This window comes from Lepidothrix coronata, unplaced genomic scaffold (genome assembly GCF_001604755.1).
Source record: "Lepidothrix coronata isolate B3197 unplaced genomic scaffold, Lepidothrix_coronata-1.0 Scaffold78, whole genome shotgun sequence".
NCBI classification, from domain to species: Eukaryota; Metazoa; Chordata; class Aves; order Passeriformes; family Pipridae; genus Lepidothrix; species Lepidothrix coronata.
The window spans coordinates 3,425,511-3,442,912 of NW_016690258.1; the positions used below are offsets into that span (position 1 = coordinate 3,425,511).

The following is a 17,402-nucleotide window of genomic DNA, read 5'->3' on the forward strand; positions in this document are numbered from 1 at the left end:
CCGTGTTTATCCTGATAGTTCCAGTGCAGTAGAGAGGTTTAAGAAAAGGAACAGAAATGTAGCCCTCACCCCCAACACTTCTGATAGTGTAGTTTCTTAGTACTGAGAGGTGTTCAATGTCTGGTTTGGGTCCAACTCTTCTTGGATGTCCTTTTAATAATGAAGGATCAGGTGAACATTTCAGGGGGAATTTAATCGGTGGGGTATTTTTTAGGATGCCAGTGCAGCACTTCAGTTTATTTCAGTTAGTTACAGATGTGAGTGATCCATGCCTGAATTCCTAGCCTGGTGCCACTTTGATGCTGGGATCTGTGCTGCTGTTTCCACCAGGCTGACTTGGAGTTGCATCTCCTCAGTACCTGCGTAAAATCGGTCTTGTTAATTGCTTTGTTTTTCTGATCAGTCTTAACAGATACAACTGATGTTGGTGCGCTGAAAATTCAAATAGAGAACTAGAATAAACTGTTGCTTGAATTTAAAGGTAGTTTGCCTAAATTTATGTGAACTTTTACTATAATCTCTTTGCAAATATCACTTGCTGTTCTAGATGGTGGTGACAGACGTGTATAATCACCGGTTCCACAAAATCTTCCAAATGGATGAAGGTTTAAATCATATCATGCCAAAAGACGACATCTTTGTGTGAGTAAAGTGGGAAGATACCACATGTGAAGAATACTGCAAAACATTTACTTTGGTTTCAGGTTATAAAACCCAACTCCTGTCCCCCCTCAAACCCTAAGCTTTCCTGTAGACCTTTTGCATGACTTAGAGTAATGCAGCACTGCTCATACCAGCAGATCAGCACGTGGAATGTTTAGTAGATATTTTTCTAATGCAAAGGAGGTCATGGCCATTGGGTAATAGTGAACTTCTAGTTTGGTGTGTGTTCTGTTGTTTAGAACGTCCTACAGGCCTCTCTCAGAGATGATAATCTGTCTGGATTGCAGTTATGCTCCTACTGGCATTTTTCATCTAGCTCAGGCTTGCTGTTCTTATGTTCCAAATCAGCCAAAAGCCTTGGAGCGTGGAGTTTAAGGTGTTGTACTCTGCCTTTCCAAAATCTATCATAGCTGTAACAGCACCCAGCTAACTCTGACTGGGGGTTCCTTATAGACTCTTGACTGGTGCTAAACACTATTTCTTAAATGTGTGGTTGTGAAGGACCTTAGGGAAACTGAGGATTTGGTTCTGCTTGGATGTTCTGCTTGTGTGTGGTGGATGAGATATCTGCAGTCACCTCTGAAATCCAGTGAGGAGAGCAAAAGTTGTGTTCCTCTATTGCAGCTGGAAATTGAAAACTTTTGCATGTTAAGTGCAAAGTGGACTTTGAAGCTCACAACTGAACCTGGGGCTGAAGGGTCAAATCCAGCCCTCCATCACAGGTCCAGTCTTCCTCACATGAGAGCATTCCAGTGCGAGATTGTAGCTTCCATGAAACTGTTGGGTCACTGTGAAGACGTGCCCTAACATCCTCTGGTACACTGGGAGCCTTTCACTCGGTGGGATGCTGTGACATTCTGCTTGTTGCTCTGTTGTCATGCTCTCTGTGTGACCTCTTTGCTGAGATGCAATGTAGGAGTTTCTCATGTTGTTGTTCTCAATTGCATCTAAAGGTGTGGCTCATTAGGATGCCTGGGGAGGATGTTTGGCTTCTGTGAAATCTGTCTGGGAGGGTATTGGGAAGTGTTAGTTTTGTAAGTCTGTCTCCAAAGCCAATAAAACACTGAAAAAACAAGAAGCATGATATTACAATGGTAATTGCAAAAAAGCCCTGCTTTCTTACAGGCATAACATCATATCCCTGCACAGAAAACAAGTGTCTGAATCAGGTCTGCTCTGGGGTGTGGGGGAAGCATTGACTGAACTGTAGCTCCAAGTGTATTTTCCTTTGCAATTGGCACTTTCTTTTATGTGCAGGGCAACTGTAAATGAGGTGATGCTGTGAGTCATAGTGAATGAACTGACCTGAGTTAAGAATAATCCTCCAAGGAAGAGGAGAGGTAGCAGGAGGAAGTTTTGCGAATCCTGTTTTACCATGTACACCCTCCAAGATCTTTTCAGCACTAAGGGGCAAGAGAAAGCAGCCAGGCACCAGGGCAAGAATTAGGAAAAAGCCACTCATAGGAAGTCCCTTTAGTGGGTGTTTCTGCCAGGAAAAAGATCTATGAAGTAATATTCTAACTACAGCTAAACCCCAACGTTCTTTTATTGAAAGGAAGTCTTGTCTCAAAAACACAACAGAGAAACACTTGTTCAATAAAGACCAAAGCTTCTTTAAAGGCAAATGTAGAGTTACATTCAGTGTGGACCATCTACCTACCTTGTATGGTTATAAAAAGTCTGCTATTAGGTGTTCTAAGATTTAATGAAATCATTCAAGAAATGGTAATAGCAGTGTGAAGGTTCTTGAATTCCCTTTGGTTTCCATCTGTTCAGGTCATCTGCTGACGTGGGTGTGAAAGGAGGGACAGACAGTGTTTAGTGTTAAAATTGGACGAAGGTGGGATCGTTCGGGGTGGGTCTTCAATTTGGGATTTCTGAGCTGCAGTTTTGAGTGATACTTCAGGGATTTTTACCCTTTTACTTTAGGGATTTTTACCCTTTTGCTGTTGCTTGTAGAGCCTGACGTGAGCAGGCTGTGACAGTGTGGTGGCACTGGGAGAAACTTTCAAAATTGTCCATGAAAGGACGTGGCTGTGCTAAGTTTTTGGTTCATTGTGCTCTTTCAAACTGACCACATGAAGGATATGCAGAAGGCTTTTTTGTTGTTGTTGTTACAGCGTATTTTATGTGCTTTCAGTATCTTTATGAGAAATTTTGATTTTCCTTTAGTTTCTCCTCTGAGGACGTGCTTCTCATTTTTTCTTTTCATTTAGCCCAGGGTCTGAGGAATCCTATGAGATCTCTGTGAATTTAAACTTATCATTAGGTTGAAACTGGCTTATATAAGTTTTTTCAGGCTTTAGAAATCTTAGTTTAAGATTCTTATGACTTAAAGATGGTTCTGTATTGCCTGCATAGTCCATAAAATGTTCAGCTCAGAAAAAATCCTCATGTGCTGACTGGAGCTGTAGCTGTGGGGTGGATCACTAGTTACACTGAGTAATGTCTCTCTCTCCTGTTCCTGAAGGAAAACTGTCTTTGTATCGATTAATGAAGGGAAACAGATGCCTTTTATTAGAAAGTACAACTGCAGAAGGTTTTACAGTGACAGTAATTCACAATTAAAATAAATAACCTTAAAAATATTCAATAAATCACTCTAACCCATCAAATATTTGTTTGCACTACATTTATATTGGACATTACCACAAAATAAACTTTTAAAGACACTTTCTAAAGTGTTGGAATGAGGAGATAGTAATTGCTTCATAAGTAAGGAAGAAACCCTCTGGAAGCTGCTTGTCTACCATGTTTTGAAAAGATAATTTTTTCCAAGATTTGCTTGAATCACTTAGTGGCCTTGTGTGGCAAGACTAAAACATACCAGCTTTTAGTCTAGGGAAACAGAAGTTACAGAAGAGATGAGGGTTTTAATAGCATTAATTATGTTACAAATCACATAGGAAAACTGCATCATTTCAGGGTATTGTGCTCAGTGCAGCTAAACAAAGTGAGAGCTTTGTCAGGGAAAAACAAACGGGAGAGGGGTTGTCTGGTAGTCATGGTACCTTTTGCAAGGTGTGTTCTTGGGCACTAAATATTATCCTAGATGTGTGTAAAGTTGACATATAATATGCAACCTGGGATATTACTGAGGACCATTAGTTCATTGTATTTATGTGAGATGTTTTCTAGAATCCAGATGTCTCTTGTATTTAAATTAGCATGGTATGCAGTGTCTCATGTACTTGAACTCTTTCCTAATTCATGTTTTATTGATCCTGTCCCTTTTATATACTCATCATATGCTCTTATTTTCCAGCGATGTCCAGTGGCAAGACTTCCCTGTTGGCAAACTGTAATGTGTACATCTCACTCCTTGTTTTAAGTAATTGAAGTTAGATGCTAAGTTTCTTCCACTGCTTAGAAAATAAAGTTTGGAGAAGGAAGTGATCCAAAATAGTTGAATCAGTACAACATATTCAGAAATAGATTTCTCATGTGTATTTTCCCACAACTTATGTGTGCGTTCCCCAAACTCGTACTTTAAAATTTTAGAGATGGCTCAATGGGTCTTCCCAGTTTTTGAGGTCTTTTCCTAAAGGGTTTTGCTGCCTGGTGTTTGAATTTGGATGTACTCTCAGGTTCTTTTAATTTGTTCCTTCCTGATGGCCACACTGAGTGAATTCTGAGAGAAGCTGTGATAAACTGAAGACTGCACCCTTCCATGCTGGTGTTTAAATGGTCCTTTTAAAGGTGTAACAGTTTCCTCACTTGAAAAGCACTCCTCTTTTCCACTGGCATAAGCAAACCAAGGTTGTGTTAGTTATTGTCTGTGGTTATTTGCTGGACTCTGAGAATGCAAAGAATGTAGTGATGGGGGAGTACAAGGCCCTCAGGCTCTGATTTTATGAGCAACTGCCATCTAATTCTTCCTTTGTTCCTTGATTTCCTTGTCCCCCCTCCAAACATAGACCAGCAGGTTGATCACCTGTATGACTGTCTTCTGTAACAGAAATAAGTTGTTTCAATGATTATGAAGCTTTTTAGGGTCTGATTGTAACTTAAACTGGCAGTTCTTGCCTTCTTTATGTTTCTTGCAATCACCTTAAGTTGTCTCAGGATTGAAAACTTTAAATATAAATGTCAGTCTCTTACAGTATTTCTGCAGGTTTGCTTTGCTGAAGGCAGTAGTCAGCCCTGGGTCTGTGTGTGACAACAGTATTCCTGTGGTTTGACAGACTCCTGATTTTAGTGCTGTGCTCTGGCCAGCTGGCAGCACATCTCTCAATTCAAAATTTGAAGACTTAACACCACAGGAGATCTGTGCCCCAGCAGGGATGTGATTTAAAAAAAAATAAAATTAAAGTACTGTTGTCTTGCTTTTGACACCAGTGTCTGTTAAATCCCAACTTTCAGTTTAGGCCTCTGTTATGAGCAGAACATGGATTTCCATGAAGTGCTGTATTTGGAAATGTCACTGAGCAGGAACTCGCACAACACGTTGCAGCAGGAGCAGAGCAACTGGAATGGGCCTTGGCTCTCCTCAAGATTTGTCTCCTCAGGACAACACTATATATTTTCTTCCCCAAGTCACCTGAAAGGGGAGGACAATGTAGGTCTGGAATTCTCCAAGCCTGTTCTTTCATGAGGCTTTGCACTTGTCTCTTTCTCATCATGACAGGCTTGGAAATGTTGGGTAGTCCTGGTGCAAGATGTGGTAATAATTGGCATCAGAGAAGAAGTGAGATGCAGAAATGTAAGGAGTTGGTAGAAACCTTGAGGCAAAAATCAGTGACACTACAGCTTCTCATAGTGTTGGAAATGTCTCTCTCCAGGCATCTCGTTCTGTGGCAGGACAGGGAGGTCTGTGGCAAATGCTCAGAGCTCACTCACATAAAGGTGGCCTGCAAATCAATTTGGTGCCATGAGTTCAGTGTTTGTGCTGAATGCTCTCATTCCCCAGGCTAAGCAGAGAACAGCCTTCAGCACACAACCCAAACACTTATTTCTTTTCCTTAGGTTCTGGGAAGTCCAGCCCCAGTAGGACCTCCGGCTCCCGCTCCAGTGTAACCCCCACACATGCACCATGCTGGTGATATCCCATCACCAGGGATCCTGCTGGAGCTTGGAGCCGGTACAAGGGGTCAGGTAAGTGCCACTTGAAAACAAACTCCACAGCCCACTTCAAGGGTATCCCTCATTGTAGTTCTTTTTAGTTCTCAGGAACTAAGAAGAAAACTGTTTTGATGGATAAACTAGATCCTGCTGTTCTCTTAGCCTGGCTAATGGGGCATTATTATATAACGTGCTGTTTACACTGATGAAATTTTAACAAATTGATTTGCAGGTCACCTTTAACCTATCAAAGTGTGCATATTTGAGTAGGATATACTTTGCCATACATGCCATGCTTTCTGCCTTCTCCTGCAACATGCTGTGTGGTACATTTAGGTGAGTTCATGGTCTTGCAAAACCATGACTGGCTGCAGAAATGTAGGTTTGTTAATGTGACTGAGGCTACAGCAATTATTGAATGAGTTAATGAGGTCAGCAGACCAGCTAGTCTGGTAGTTTTATGTGAAACATGTATGAGATCTTGTAGCAGACTGGTCTTGCTGAAATGGGGTTTTTTTGTTTGAAATGAGTTTGTGTCCTTTCTGCAATGAACTTGTATTTTTTTAAGCTTTGTAAAAATCTTCCTGGTTGAATTCCCTCATCACTCTTAATCTTACTCCGCTGCAAGACTAGAAAAATCCTGTGATCAGCTTCTACAGGGCAAGCTGCCCTGTAAAAAAAATTTAAAAATTGCATTTGCAGTCTCTTATCTCCTCATTTACTTGTCTGTGGGTGTTCTGGTATTATGAAAGAAAGTAAAAAGATTTTAGGAGTATCTCCACTTCCTAGAAGAGATCAGAATATGTGCAGTAGTTTCACCCGGTTTTTTCCAGGTCTCTGTTTATTCTTACTGTCTACTTTTGATCCTGTTGTGATTTCACAACAGCATCTCTGGGTGGGTGTGCAGTAGTAACTCTGTTCAGACAGATCTGTTTCTCAGCTTCTACAGTGGCATTTTTTCCTGCCTTTCTCTATTCTCTTACAAAATACACTTCCTAGTTGTTGCTGTAGACTGACTTGGGGTCCACACAGTGTTTTTGCAGCTGGAGTTAATATCACAGACCCCAGCACTCGGGAGGGAATGTTTCAGTAACATACAACCTACAACCTGGTGTTTAGCTCAGAGTATGTTTTGCTTTCAGTGCCCTTTCATGTAGCTCTGCCTGGTCTTCTGTAGCTTTCCATGTTCCTATGCACTTGCTTAACTTCAGTGTGCAAGGGAACAAAAGTTCCTTCATTGCTCACTGCCTCCTTTCTGAATTGTAACCACAGACCTGAAGCCTTCATAAAGCTGATGAGGGCTGGTCAGGTCCTACCCTGTTGCTTAGCAGTTTTCAGACACTTTTTAGAGTTGTTGGTAATTACAAAGGCAGCCAAGCCAGTATTTTGCAGTGTGGTAGCAGCTGAACTGATGTCCCTGACTTTTTAAAACCATGTTGTGTAGTCTGGACTAGCATCATCTTTATGTTCTATTATTTCAGTGAAGTTGTAAGATACAGAATTATGGTGTATTGTTCAGTAATTCCCAGTATCAGCTCTATAACCTTCCTTAAACTGTACATAAAGTACTTATTCTTAGATTCTTTTTTTTTTACAGGGAATGTTTGAGCTGTTGCTCAAGAGATCAGAAAAATGACAGATCCTGATTCTGCTGTGTCTGCTTCTAGTACTAGTATGTAAAAGCTGTTCCGAGGTGGAGTGGGTAGAGGGACACTTGGGTAACCAAATCTGTTCTGTTTTGGTGAGAAGTGTGCAAGATGCTCTCCTGCAGAGTGCTGTGGGGTGCAGTGTGCTGGCTGTTGGTGGTAGATGACTCCTGCCTGGTGTAGTAGCTTTTTCTCTCTGTCCCATCTGTTCCATTCCATGGGCAGGGCTTCATTCAGGTGCTTGAGGGTGGAGTGTAAGTGGGGGTTGCATTAATTGCTGCTTGCAGAGCACAGTGTAGGTGGTGTGAGAGGCAGTCATGTCCTGAGTGTGTCATGTTCTGAGCTGTGTTATGGGAGTCCAGCTTAAGGGTCTCGTAGGACCTGGAATTAATCACAGATGATATTCTGGGACTGAGTATGGCCTTTTGTTATTTAAACAGTACTAAGTAAAATAATTCACTTCTTTGTGGTGCCATTTCTCAGGAAACTTTGGAAAATGTGAACTGTATTCAGTGCTGGTGTCCAGCTGATTAGCACTGACAACCTAGAAAACCTCCACAGAGCCATTGGTGTTGGACTGTCTTATGCTGACTCTGAGCTCTTGTGCTCTTGGTGGGCTGGGACTCTCTGGAAGGATGTTTTCCTTCATATATTCTACTGACTCAGTGCAAGCCCCAGACTGGGACCTTTTTTTGTTTTAATTAGCATGGACCAGAACTACAACTCTGAAATTTGTTCTTTTCCCTGCTCTACAAGGCCATTCTGAACACAGGAATAAAAATGTTTCTCGGCTCTTGAGAGAAGGGAAGTGGCTTGTCTAATGTAAGAGGACTGTTAAGAGTTGAGTGCATTCAGATGTGTGATTGTGGTCTTGGTCATTATGTGTAGTGACATCTTTCATGAAATCTTTCTTTCTCTTTCAGTTTTAAGATAATTCTGAGACAGGTGACTCACCAAATTAAAGAGCAGTGTGACTTGGCATTCCTGAAAATGAACCTTATGTAATGAATAGCCCTGAAGCAAACAGTGCAATAATGTTGGACCACGTGGTTTCTTTCGATTCTGACCTCTGCAAATATCTCATTTGCTGTTTCACCCAGGACACGAGCTGCATCTCAGTCTCCTTTCTACTCTGCCTAGCTGTTTGTTGTCTTCCAGAATTTTTCTTGTTTGCTTCCTGTCCTTGGAGTTTTCTGTGAAGCAGATGTTTCCAGACTCTTGGTTTTCTGAAATGTTAGCTGCTCAGTGATGTGAACTCAGGCCATTAAACTGTGTGAGAAGCTGTGAGAATGCAAGACCCAAAGGTGTCAAGTGGGTGCCTTTCTCCAGGGGAAACAAACAGTCAGAGGAATTTCAAAGTAAATTTAATATTTGTGCTTATGCTGTGATCTGGTTGAAGCACAGTGTAGTTGTCAGGGTGTGTCTTGGGAGGTGAGTGGCAATAGAGATTTGAATTGGGAATACAGAGGGCAGGTGGCAGTCGAGTTGGTGGCAGGTCTGTATCCTGTGCCACTGTGAGCCATGGGGAGTGTTCAGGAAACTGCTCTGTAGCATGAGCACATAGTACAACCCTTTGTACCTGGTGCAGAGAGTTACTGGACTGAGTTCATATTGGTTCTATGTGCTGTGCTTCTTGGCAGTGGAAATAACCCATGGAAATGCCTGTCTTTCAAACAGGTATGAAGTTTGCAAGCCAAGTGAGGACAGCTCAGAGTATGTTACTCTCTCTATTTACTTTCGGGAGAAGACAACAAGACAATCCAGCAACACTGCAGGGACTGTGCTCTTTGGGCAACCACTGCTCATATCTGTGCCCAAACACAAGCTCACTGTGGATCACCTGTACAGTGTGGTTTTGAAGCAGATCAGGTAAGTCATGTCTGTGCCTTTGAATCCTGTGCCAAGTTCTAGAGGTCACTTATTCAATTACATTGTAATAGGATTACTGCATCCTTGTTAACAGGAAGAATTTTTGTGTGGGATGTATAAACCAGGATTTGTGTTGCATTGGTGTCTGGAGGCCCCAGGGACATTTCAAGGTCCTGTTTTTTTGGGCTCTCTAAAAGACACTTCTGGTGGTGGTCAGAAGGGGGGCTGTTTGCTCAGTGTTGCAAAATAGGTGAGGAGCAGAACTCAGGCCGTGTTTTCAAGGCTGACAGATGGGGCCACCATAACTTCCTTTTGCCTTTCAATCTACTGCCAGTAAAACTCAGAACGAGCAGCGAGAGCAGAGACTTACTGAATTGTCGTTTGACTCATTCTGAGGGCTCTCGGCCTCTAAATGCTGCTGTACAGGACAGGTTCTGCTTTGCTGAGGGGGATAGGGCAGCAAGAACTGATGACAGGGGGGTTGCTACTGTTCTGATGCTCAGCTTCAGTCTGGTTGTGTGACAAACATACCCCTCTTTTTAGCCGCTTTGTGAAACTCCCTTTGGCAGAAGAATACTCTACACCCTGCCCAGACAGAGGAACCTGCAACGGCTCCAATGGGGTGGTTGAAGGTAAAGTTCTTTCAAAATTGGTTGGAAACTTTTCAGCACTTTTAAGTTTTTTATTAGCGTTTAGTTTGTGCTGTGTGTATTCAGTTAAGCTTCAGCAGATTGTTTCTTCACCATGATTAAACCACACTATTGTGTAGGACTTCTGCATGGGATGGGGGGGAATTCTTGTAGAACATCTTCCTCTACAGGGAGATCAGATGTGTGTAAGAGGCATCTGGGGAACAAGGTGTGGTGTGCATTCATCCTTGATGTTAGGGAAGTCCTTGCTTACCTGTGAGGTGTTCAGGTGCCTCCCTCCAGAGGCAAATCCTTTCTTGATGTGTCCTTTGCTGATGAAAATTGGCCTGTTAGGTCACAAAAAGTAAGTTGTGGAGAAATAAAGTGGAAGTGGTATTTTCTGTTGGAGGACCTAGAATCATGAGGTCTCATCCCAAGGCTACATACTTACTAAGACACTTCTAATGCTGATGGCAAATGCATGTTTCCATTTCTTCTTTGAAATAATTCACTCCTGTAGCCCTGAGGGTAACAACTAGAAGTTAAATGGGGAAAAAAATCTGCCCATTTTTTCCCTAAGAATGGAAGTAATGTTCTTGGAGACTTACATATTCCCTTCTGTAAAGACACTCAGCTGCAACCTTGTTGATTCTCTCTTGAGGATATTTCTTAGGGTGTGCTGTCAGAAGGTGTCATTGTTAACCTACTGCCAGCTGAGCACTCTCCATCATATCTGATTCTAGGATATAAAATCCAGCACATTACCTGGAATGTGCTAAAGGGAAAAATACAACTTCAGATGGAGTGGGCAGCAAGCAGGGGTTTCTTTTTCTGTGAAGCCCTTTAATATTGTCCTTGTTGTAAATTTTGCCAGGTGACATTGAAGAGATGGAGCATCAGGATGGTGGAGAGGAAGGCAAGGAAAAGCTGACTGAAGCTGATCCCTGCCACTCCGAGGGTTGTATGCAGGTGGAGGCAGCAAGAGACCTGCAGCCTTGCAAGAAACAGCATTTCACTTTTAGCCTCGTGAATTCCTCTGGGACCTCTGAGATAAACTCCATTGTTGAAGGAAAAATCTTAAAACTGAGTGGTAATTATTTTCTTGCTGTCTTTTTTTTTCTTCCTTCTCCTTACACCTTTGCAATAAATGTTTCTTCTTTCTTGTAGCTTTTTCTGCAGTTGCTATTGACTGGGATTCTGATACACGGAGGCTACTTTATGACGAACAGGAGGCACAGGTATGCTCTTTTCATAAATAATCTATATGTAAACTTGCATGGTACTTAAAAGATGAGAGTAAATGGTGAAATTTAGGTGTAGTTCCCTCCATAAAAACTGAAGTCACTGGCATGAGATAGGTTTACTTAAAATCTATTAGTAGTAAAGTCTATGGATCTGTAGTTGCTGATCTGTTTCTAGTGTGTTCTGAAAAAAGCAGACCTTTTAATTTCAAAACTAAGTGGTCTAGTTCATGGTCCACTCACAAAACAAAACTCAAATCTGAAGCCAAATTCATAGAGCCTAACAGAAAGCTTAGTATTCCTTCTGTGAGAGCTCTGCTGGATCATCTTTTGTAACAAAAGAAGCTGGTTTTATTGTCTTGATAAAAGCCCTAAACCCACCAACTTTTAGTTTGTTTATATTTTTTTCTTATGGACAAGAAAGGAGTGGCTGGAAGCTTGAGGGGAGTGTGTGGCTGGGGAAGGGAGGGGGCAGAAACAGGCAGCATGGGGAAGGTGAGCCTGTAATTTTGTGATGTAAAGGATTACAGAGTACATGGAATTGAATAAAGCATCCATCTCTTTCACTAGGCATTTGAAAAACATGGCAGCATGCTACAACCACAGAAGAAGAAGGCTGTAGTAGCCCTCAGAGACTGCATAGAGCTCTTCACTACTATGGAAACACTTGGTGAACATGACCCATGGTAGGAGCCTGTGCCTGCATGTTTATCATAAAGTGCTATAACTATTTGAGTTCATGTTACTTGTCACGGGATTCTGATAATTTCCCAGGTCTGTCCTTTTATGTTCACCTGTGAGAAGTCTGTAAGATCTCTGTTAAGTGATTGACTCCGTAGGCTGCAGGCAAAGTGTCAGTGGATATGAAGCTTCCAAAGATCAGGTCATTTTCAATTCCCAGGCATACATCTGTCTTCTAGACAGTGTCAGACAGTGTGGTAATAAAGACTGAAAGTATGTGCCTACCTTAGCATTTAATCCTGTATTATTTCTAACTTGAACCACTCCTGACCTGCTCCCAACTCTACCAAAATTCCCTAGTCCAGAGGGACGAGATACAGCAGATCCCAGGTGACCAAAATGTGATTACCATGTGTGCAGAGGATCTTTGGAAGTTGTTTGATAGCTGTGTAAGAAAATAACTTAAAGTTTACTAGGAGATTGTTTATTACTAATTTCCAATTACATGGTGCAGATATGTTTGCAACTGTGACCTGTTTGAGCTGCATCGGGGGATAATAGAAAAGTAATGGGATCTTTAAACTTTTTTTTTAATTTATGAAAGGAAAATTAATTTTTGTACAATGTTCAGTTAATACACTTGTCATAGGGCATTTTGCCTATGAAGTGAAAGCAAGCTTTAGTTTGGAATTCTCTGAGGCAGTGTGTTCACCTGCATATTCCACAGCCAGTGTGCCTTCTGTAAGGCAGGGACTGTGCTGTGCTAGTGAGGAATCTTTAATGGAAGGCCAGAAGCTTTTCTTTGAATGTAGTTATTAACTTCCTTATTTGTTATTCCTTCCTCAGGTACTGCCCTAACTGTAAGAAACATCAACAGGCCACAAAGAAGTTTGACCTGTGGTCTTTGCCCAAGATTTTGGTGGTGCATTTAAAACGCTTCTCATACAGCAGATACTGGAGGGATAAACTTGACACTGTTGTGGAATTCCCTATCAGGTAGGATTCTTCCCTCAAGCCAGGAAGAATTTGAAGAATCTGGTCAAGAAGAATCTGCTTCTGATGTTTCTGTTGGTGGGTGGGCTTGTTATGAAAGCTGTAACGGGAACAGCTGTCTTCTGGGTTTGAGCAGCTCGACAGCAGGCATGAGTTGAGTTGGTTAGTTTTTAGTGGGGTTGTTTTTGTTAAGGTTAATCAGTTCTATACATCTCAAAGAGCATTAGTTTATGTGATTCTGCTGGACCACGAGAACTTCTGTAGTGATTTTAAAAATTTGTTGGGCAGAGCTGCACTTGTACTACTGAGTATTGCACAAGTACAAGATGAAAGCCTGCCTGGTCCCTCTGTTTCTGCTTGTCAGCACCTTGCTGTGGGATGAAGCATATTACTTACTTACTCCTATCTCACTTTTCATGCCTACACAGGGACACACTGAACTGTGTTTTATTCAGCACCTCCCTCTAAACCTTTTGGCAGTGCTTGATGTGTTTACCAGGACCTGCCCTGTGTGGGAGGGGTAACAAGTCTGGTCTTCACACTAATAATGCCTGGCCCTTGAGCAGTAGAGCAGCCCTGCTGCATTAGTGCTGCCTGCAGAGCTTCACTGGTGTCATGCAGCTCTTCCTAAAAAGTGCTGGTTACTGCTGTGCTGATGCTTTTGGGTTTCCTTCCAGGGGTTTAAACATGTCCGAGTTTGTCTGCGACCCAAGAGCAGGCTCGTATGTGTACGACCTCATTGCAGTTTCCAATCACTATGGAGCCATGGGAGTGGGCCACTGTGAGTAACTGCTGCTCTGTCCCTTGGGCACAAGGAAATGTGGGCAGAAGGGTCCTGGGAGGGCTCTGTGTGTTGGACATGTGCAGTAGCCCTCACTAAGGGTTTCTAGTCCCCAAAACGTACCTGTGTTCTATGTGCAGGTGAATACCATATTGGGAGGTAATATCCTTCTTATTAGGCTCTGTAAGGCAGATAACCAGTTTGTGTACTTTGCAGCTGCCTGAGGTCTGACTCTGATGCCTGTGGGATCCTGGTTAGTAGTCATTAGTGTGTATGATGGTGTTCCCCAGTTTATGAGTGAAGTCAAGACTTTTCAATGCTGAACTTGAAATTATGAAAATGACCTTTTTACTGGAGAGTGCTGGGGAGGGTCACAGCTGAAGGGGGATATGCTCTGAGACTGGGGATCACAGTCACAGAAGTCTTGGCTGGAAGAGACTTTGCAGGACTTTTAACTTACTTCTTGAGTGAGGACTCGTGCAAACACTAGATCAGATCCATCATCAGCAGAAAACTGCTCCTTCATGTGAAAATGCAGAGTCTTAAACAATGTGTTTGGGAAAGCTCTGGCTCAAGGCAGGTGAACAAAACACTATAATTCTTTTCCTCAGTTTCTTTGCCCTGTGTCTCAGCTGTCAAGCATAAGTCTGGTATGTGGGACATGGTTCTAGACTAGGACCAGCTAGCATGTTGCAGAAGATGTGTGTGTTGGTGAACTAGGCTTGGGGTGGGTAATGTCAAAGCTGAGCTCAGTTTCTCCCCGTGGCAGACACTGCCTACGCCAAGAACAAAGTGAATGACAAGTGGTACTACTTCGATGACAGCAGCGTATCAGTGGCTTCAGAAGACCAAATAGTGGTGAGTATTTGGCCCGAGGCCATTCTGAGTTTGTGCTGAAAGTGTGGTTCCCTGCTTTGGGTGTGACATTTCAAGCCAAGCCGTGCGGATGGTTTCAGATGGGTTTTCTTTTTGTTTGGTAGACAAAAGCTGCATATGTGCTGTTTTATCAGCGCCGAAACAATGAGGAACATAGTGCCCCATGTCCTCCCCAGGAAGAGTGTGACGGCATGGACACCAACTAAGCATCACCTCCAGCCACCATGGTAGCAGTTCCTCTTCTAAAGCAATGCCTGAGGCATCTGAAAATTTTCCTTCCTTCTGTAGGGGTCAAGCAGAAGATCGAGCGCTGTAAGATTCAGTGCTGGGGGTTGCAGAGTAGCACTGGAGAGCCAGGAATAGGTGCTGACACTTGGGTATTTAGAGGCCAAAAATAATATATATTGGAGCTTCAATAAAGTTCTTTTTAAAATCTGGCTGAGCTGTGTGGCTAGAGGCAGGGGTTGGGGCTGTGGTTCTTGGTTGTAGTTGGGGTCGGGAGAGGACAGTCTGAGCTGGAGGCCAGTCACAGCTGAGCCTCGCAGGGGCCCGGGGAGGAGTGTGGTGGGTACGATTCTGTGAATCGGCATTGGGGCTTCCTGCCAACTCTGGTGTTGCTTTTGGGCCCTGCCTGTGTCAGGGAGGCTCCTACACCCTTTCTGGAGCTCAATTCAGATCTTTACACCTGGCCTGTCTGCTGCAGTCTCTGCCATTGTACCTTGGTTCCCTGGCTAAGCAGCAAACATTTTTCTTGCTTCCATCCTTTTCACTGATGCATTTTATGCTCTTCAGGGCAGTTTTGACTCAGCCTTTTTCATGTGAACGCTGAATCCTGTAATGTAGGAACCTTGGCCAGAAGTGACTCATACCTGCCCGTGGTGTGGCACATATGCAGGCTGATCTGCACAGAGAGGCAGGATACAGCTGCTCTGGCTCTTGTTCTTCTGCAGAGAAAATACCATCCATAACACTGATGATTTCTTGTCTTCTCCATCCGTCTCCTACACCCCTCACTTCCGGGCTGCTCTGTAAAGCACTTTCCTGCCTCCGGCTTTTCTCCTATGGTTTGTGCCGTGACAGCATTTTTATCCTTTTTTGCTCGTTTATGTGGTTCCTTGGAGCTTTTTCTCCAGCCAAGCTCAGCACTGTGTCACCTGTAAGTGTGACAGCCCAATGCAATGGATTGTGTGAGTTTTCAGCCTTTTCTCTTGCAACTTTGGTTTTTTTTGGACTGCTTTTTCAGCCTTCCTCCTCCTGCCTTGAGCGCTGCCCTTTAGATCCCCACCTTTTCACCTTCTGTGGGGCTGCAGGTGTGACAGTCCTGTCCCAGCTCCTCTTTGCCTTTGCTGTTCAATGGTTCTGTTCTATCCTTTCGGCTCAAGTGGCAAATGCTCTTCCCTCTGTCCTCCTTTGCTGTCTGTGGTACTTGTAAGACTCAAGTCCAGCTTTCTTCTTGAATGTGGACTCCTGTGAGTCTCTCCTTGGTGGAGACCTGGTCTTCCATGTGAAAAATGGGAAAAAATCTAGAGCTTTAGCCTGTGTTTTTTTAGGAACAGATGTAGCTCAATGACAAACCAAACAGGAGGGTTTTTCTTTCTTGGAGAAGGGAGGGCTGCCTCTAGCCAGCATGCTACTGGTGTGATCCTCTGTGGAATTTTGCTTTTAAAACATTGAAATTTGAATTTTGAGATCACAATTGCTTAGTTGCTTCTGCTGTTCTGGTGGAGTTTTTTTGTTTTGTTTTGTTTTTTTGCAACTCTTAATATTGTATTTCTTTTTTTTTTTCCTCATTACTGATGGGAGCATCCAAAAAGCAATTTTTAAGCTGTAGCACTGCACTGAAATTACTCTAATCAGCATTTTTTTGTTCGTTTTATCCTAAAAGTTAAGTCATATGGGCATTCCAAAATAGAGAATAGAGGAAAGGGAGGGGAGTACAAGTCCTTTTTAAAAGAGAAATCAATCTGAAATAGCCTTTGTTCTCCTTCTCGCCTCCCTGCCTGTGCTGACACAGAAAAGCATCGTGGGGCTAAATCTGTGATGCTCAGAGGCTGAACAGACTCTGTTGTACTGCAGAACAAGTGGCCCAGCTCTTGCTTTCTCTGCCTCTGAGCTGCTGGGCTTCAGCTGATGTGTGTGTGCTGTAATACCAGACTGTTTTTTTAGACTAGCACTTTGTAAGTGGCTGGCTCTGTTGTACAAAGAGGAAAATTAAAGAGTGGTTTGCACTGAAACTGGATTTTGTTGTATTTTCAGCTTTCGTTATGTGGCCCAAGACTGCTGGTTGTGGGGGTACCTGGTGCTCCAGGACTGATTTGGGCTGGGGAAGGGTGAGTCCTTGGGAACCAGTGAGGATTTTGGAGAAGATCAGCTGTTGAGGGCACTGCTCTGTCCAGCTGAGAGTTGTGTTTGCTCCAGGGTTGCCTTTTCTTGCCTGCAGTGCTGGGTTGTTGGTATCTGGTGCTCAGCAAAGCCTGAACTTGCTTTTCTGAGGCACTGGGAAGCCTCAGCTATGGTTTCATCATCATTCCTCTTCCTCTGCAGATCCCTGGGGGTCCTGGTCTTCCTTCTGTCTGTTTTCTCTGTATACAGTATTGGGGCTGCTTGTGGCTGTACCACTGGGATAGTTTGGTGAGAACTGAAAACAGGCTCTGTCACAGTCCTGGCTCAGCCCCTGCTTTGAAGAGGATGTGCAGTTTCACTCTGAGAAAAGTGCTCAGAATAAAGAGGAGGAAAAAAAGAAAGCGACAGCCACAGAATATGGAAGAGCTTCTGCTGAAGCATTTGCCCAGGTTAGGACTGCTCTCCCTGGGAGTCTGAGGAGCTCCTGCAGATGAACAAGCCAGGAACAGTTGCTCCCTGTTCTCTACAGTGCAAGAAGATGGCCAGGCAGGCACTTAAGGCATCTCCTATCCCCACCTGCCCAGTAAAGAACAGAACAGGGATGGCAGGGAACAGCCAG

At 43.3% G+C, this 17,402-nt stretch overlaps 1 protein-coding gene across 1 annotated transcript in view; it reads left to right on the forward strand.

The window, feature by feature from the left end:
• USP4 (ubiquitin specific peptidase 4) overlaps positions 1–16,674 on the forward strand; it is a 34,278-nt gene extending 17,604 nt beyond the window's left edge. Inside the window, exons 13-22 of the mRNA XM_017819850.1 lie at positions 548–642; positions 9,048–9,239; positions 9,783–9,871; positions 10,743–10,958; positions 11,036–11,106; positions 11,680–11,795; positions 12,637–12,786; positions 13,461–13,564; positions 14,334–14,422; positions 14,545–16,674. Coding sequence (XP_017675339.1) covers positions 548–642; positions 9,048–9,239; positions 9,783–9,871; positions 10,743–10,958; positions 11,036–11,106; positions 11,680–11,795; positions 12,637–12,786; positions 13,461–13,564; positions 14,334–14,422; positions 14,545–14,646 — 1,224 coding nt within the window. The 3' untranslated portion in view covers positions 14,647–16,674. The remainder of the gene's footprint in view (positions 1–547; positions 643–9,047; positions 9,240–9,782; positions 9,872–10,742; positions 10,959–11,035; positions 11,107–11,679; positions 11,796–12,636; positions 12,787–13,460; positions 13,565–14,333; positions 14,423–14,544) is intronic.
• The last annotated feature ends 728 nt before the right edge of the window (positions 16,675–17,402 follow it).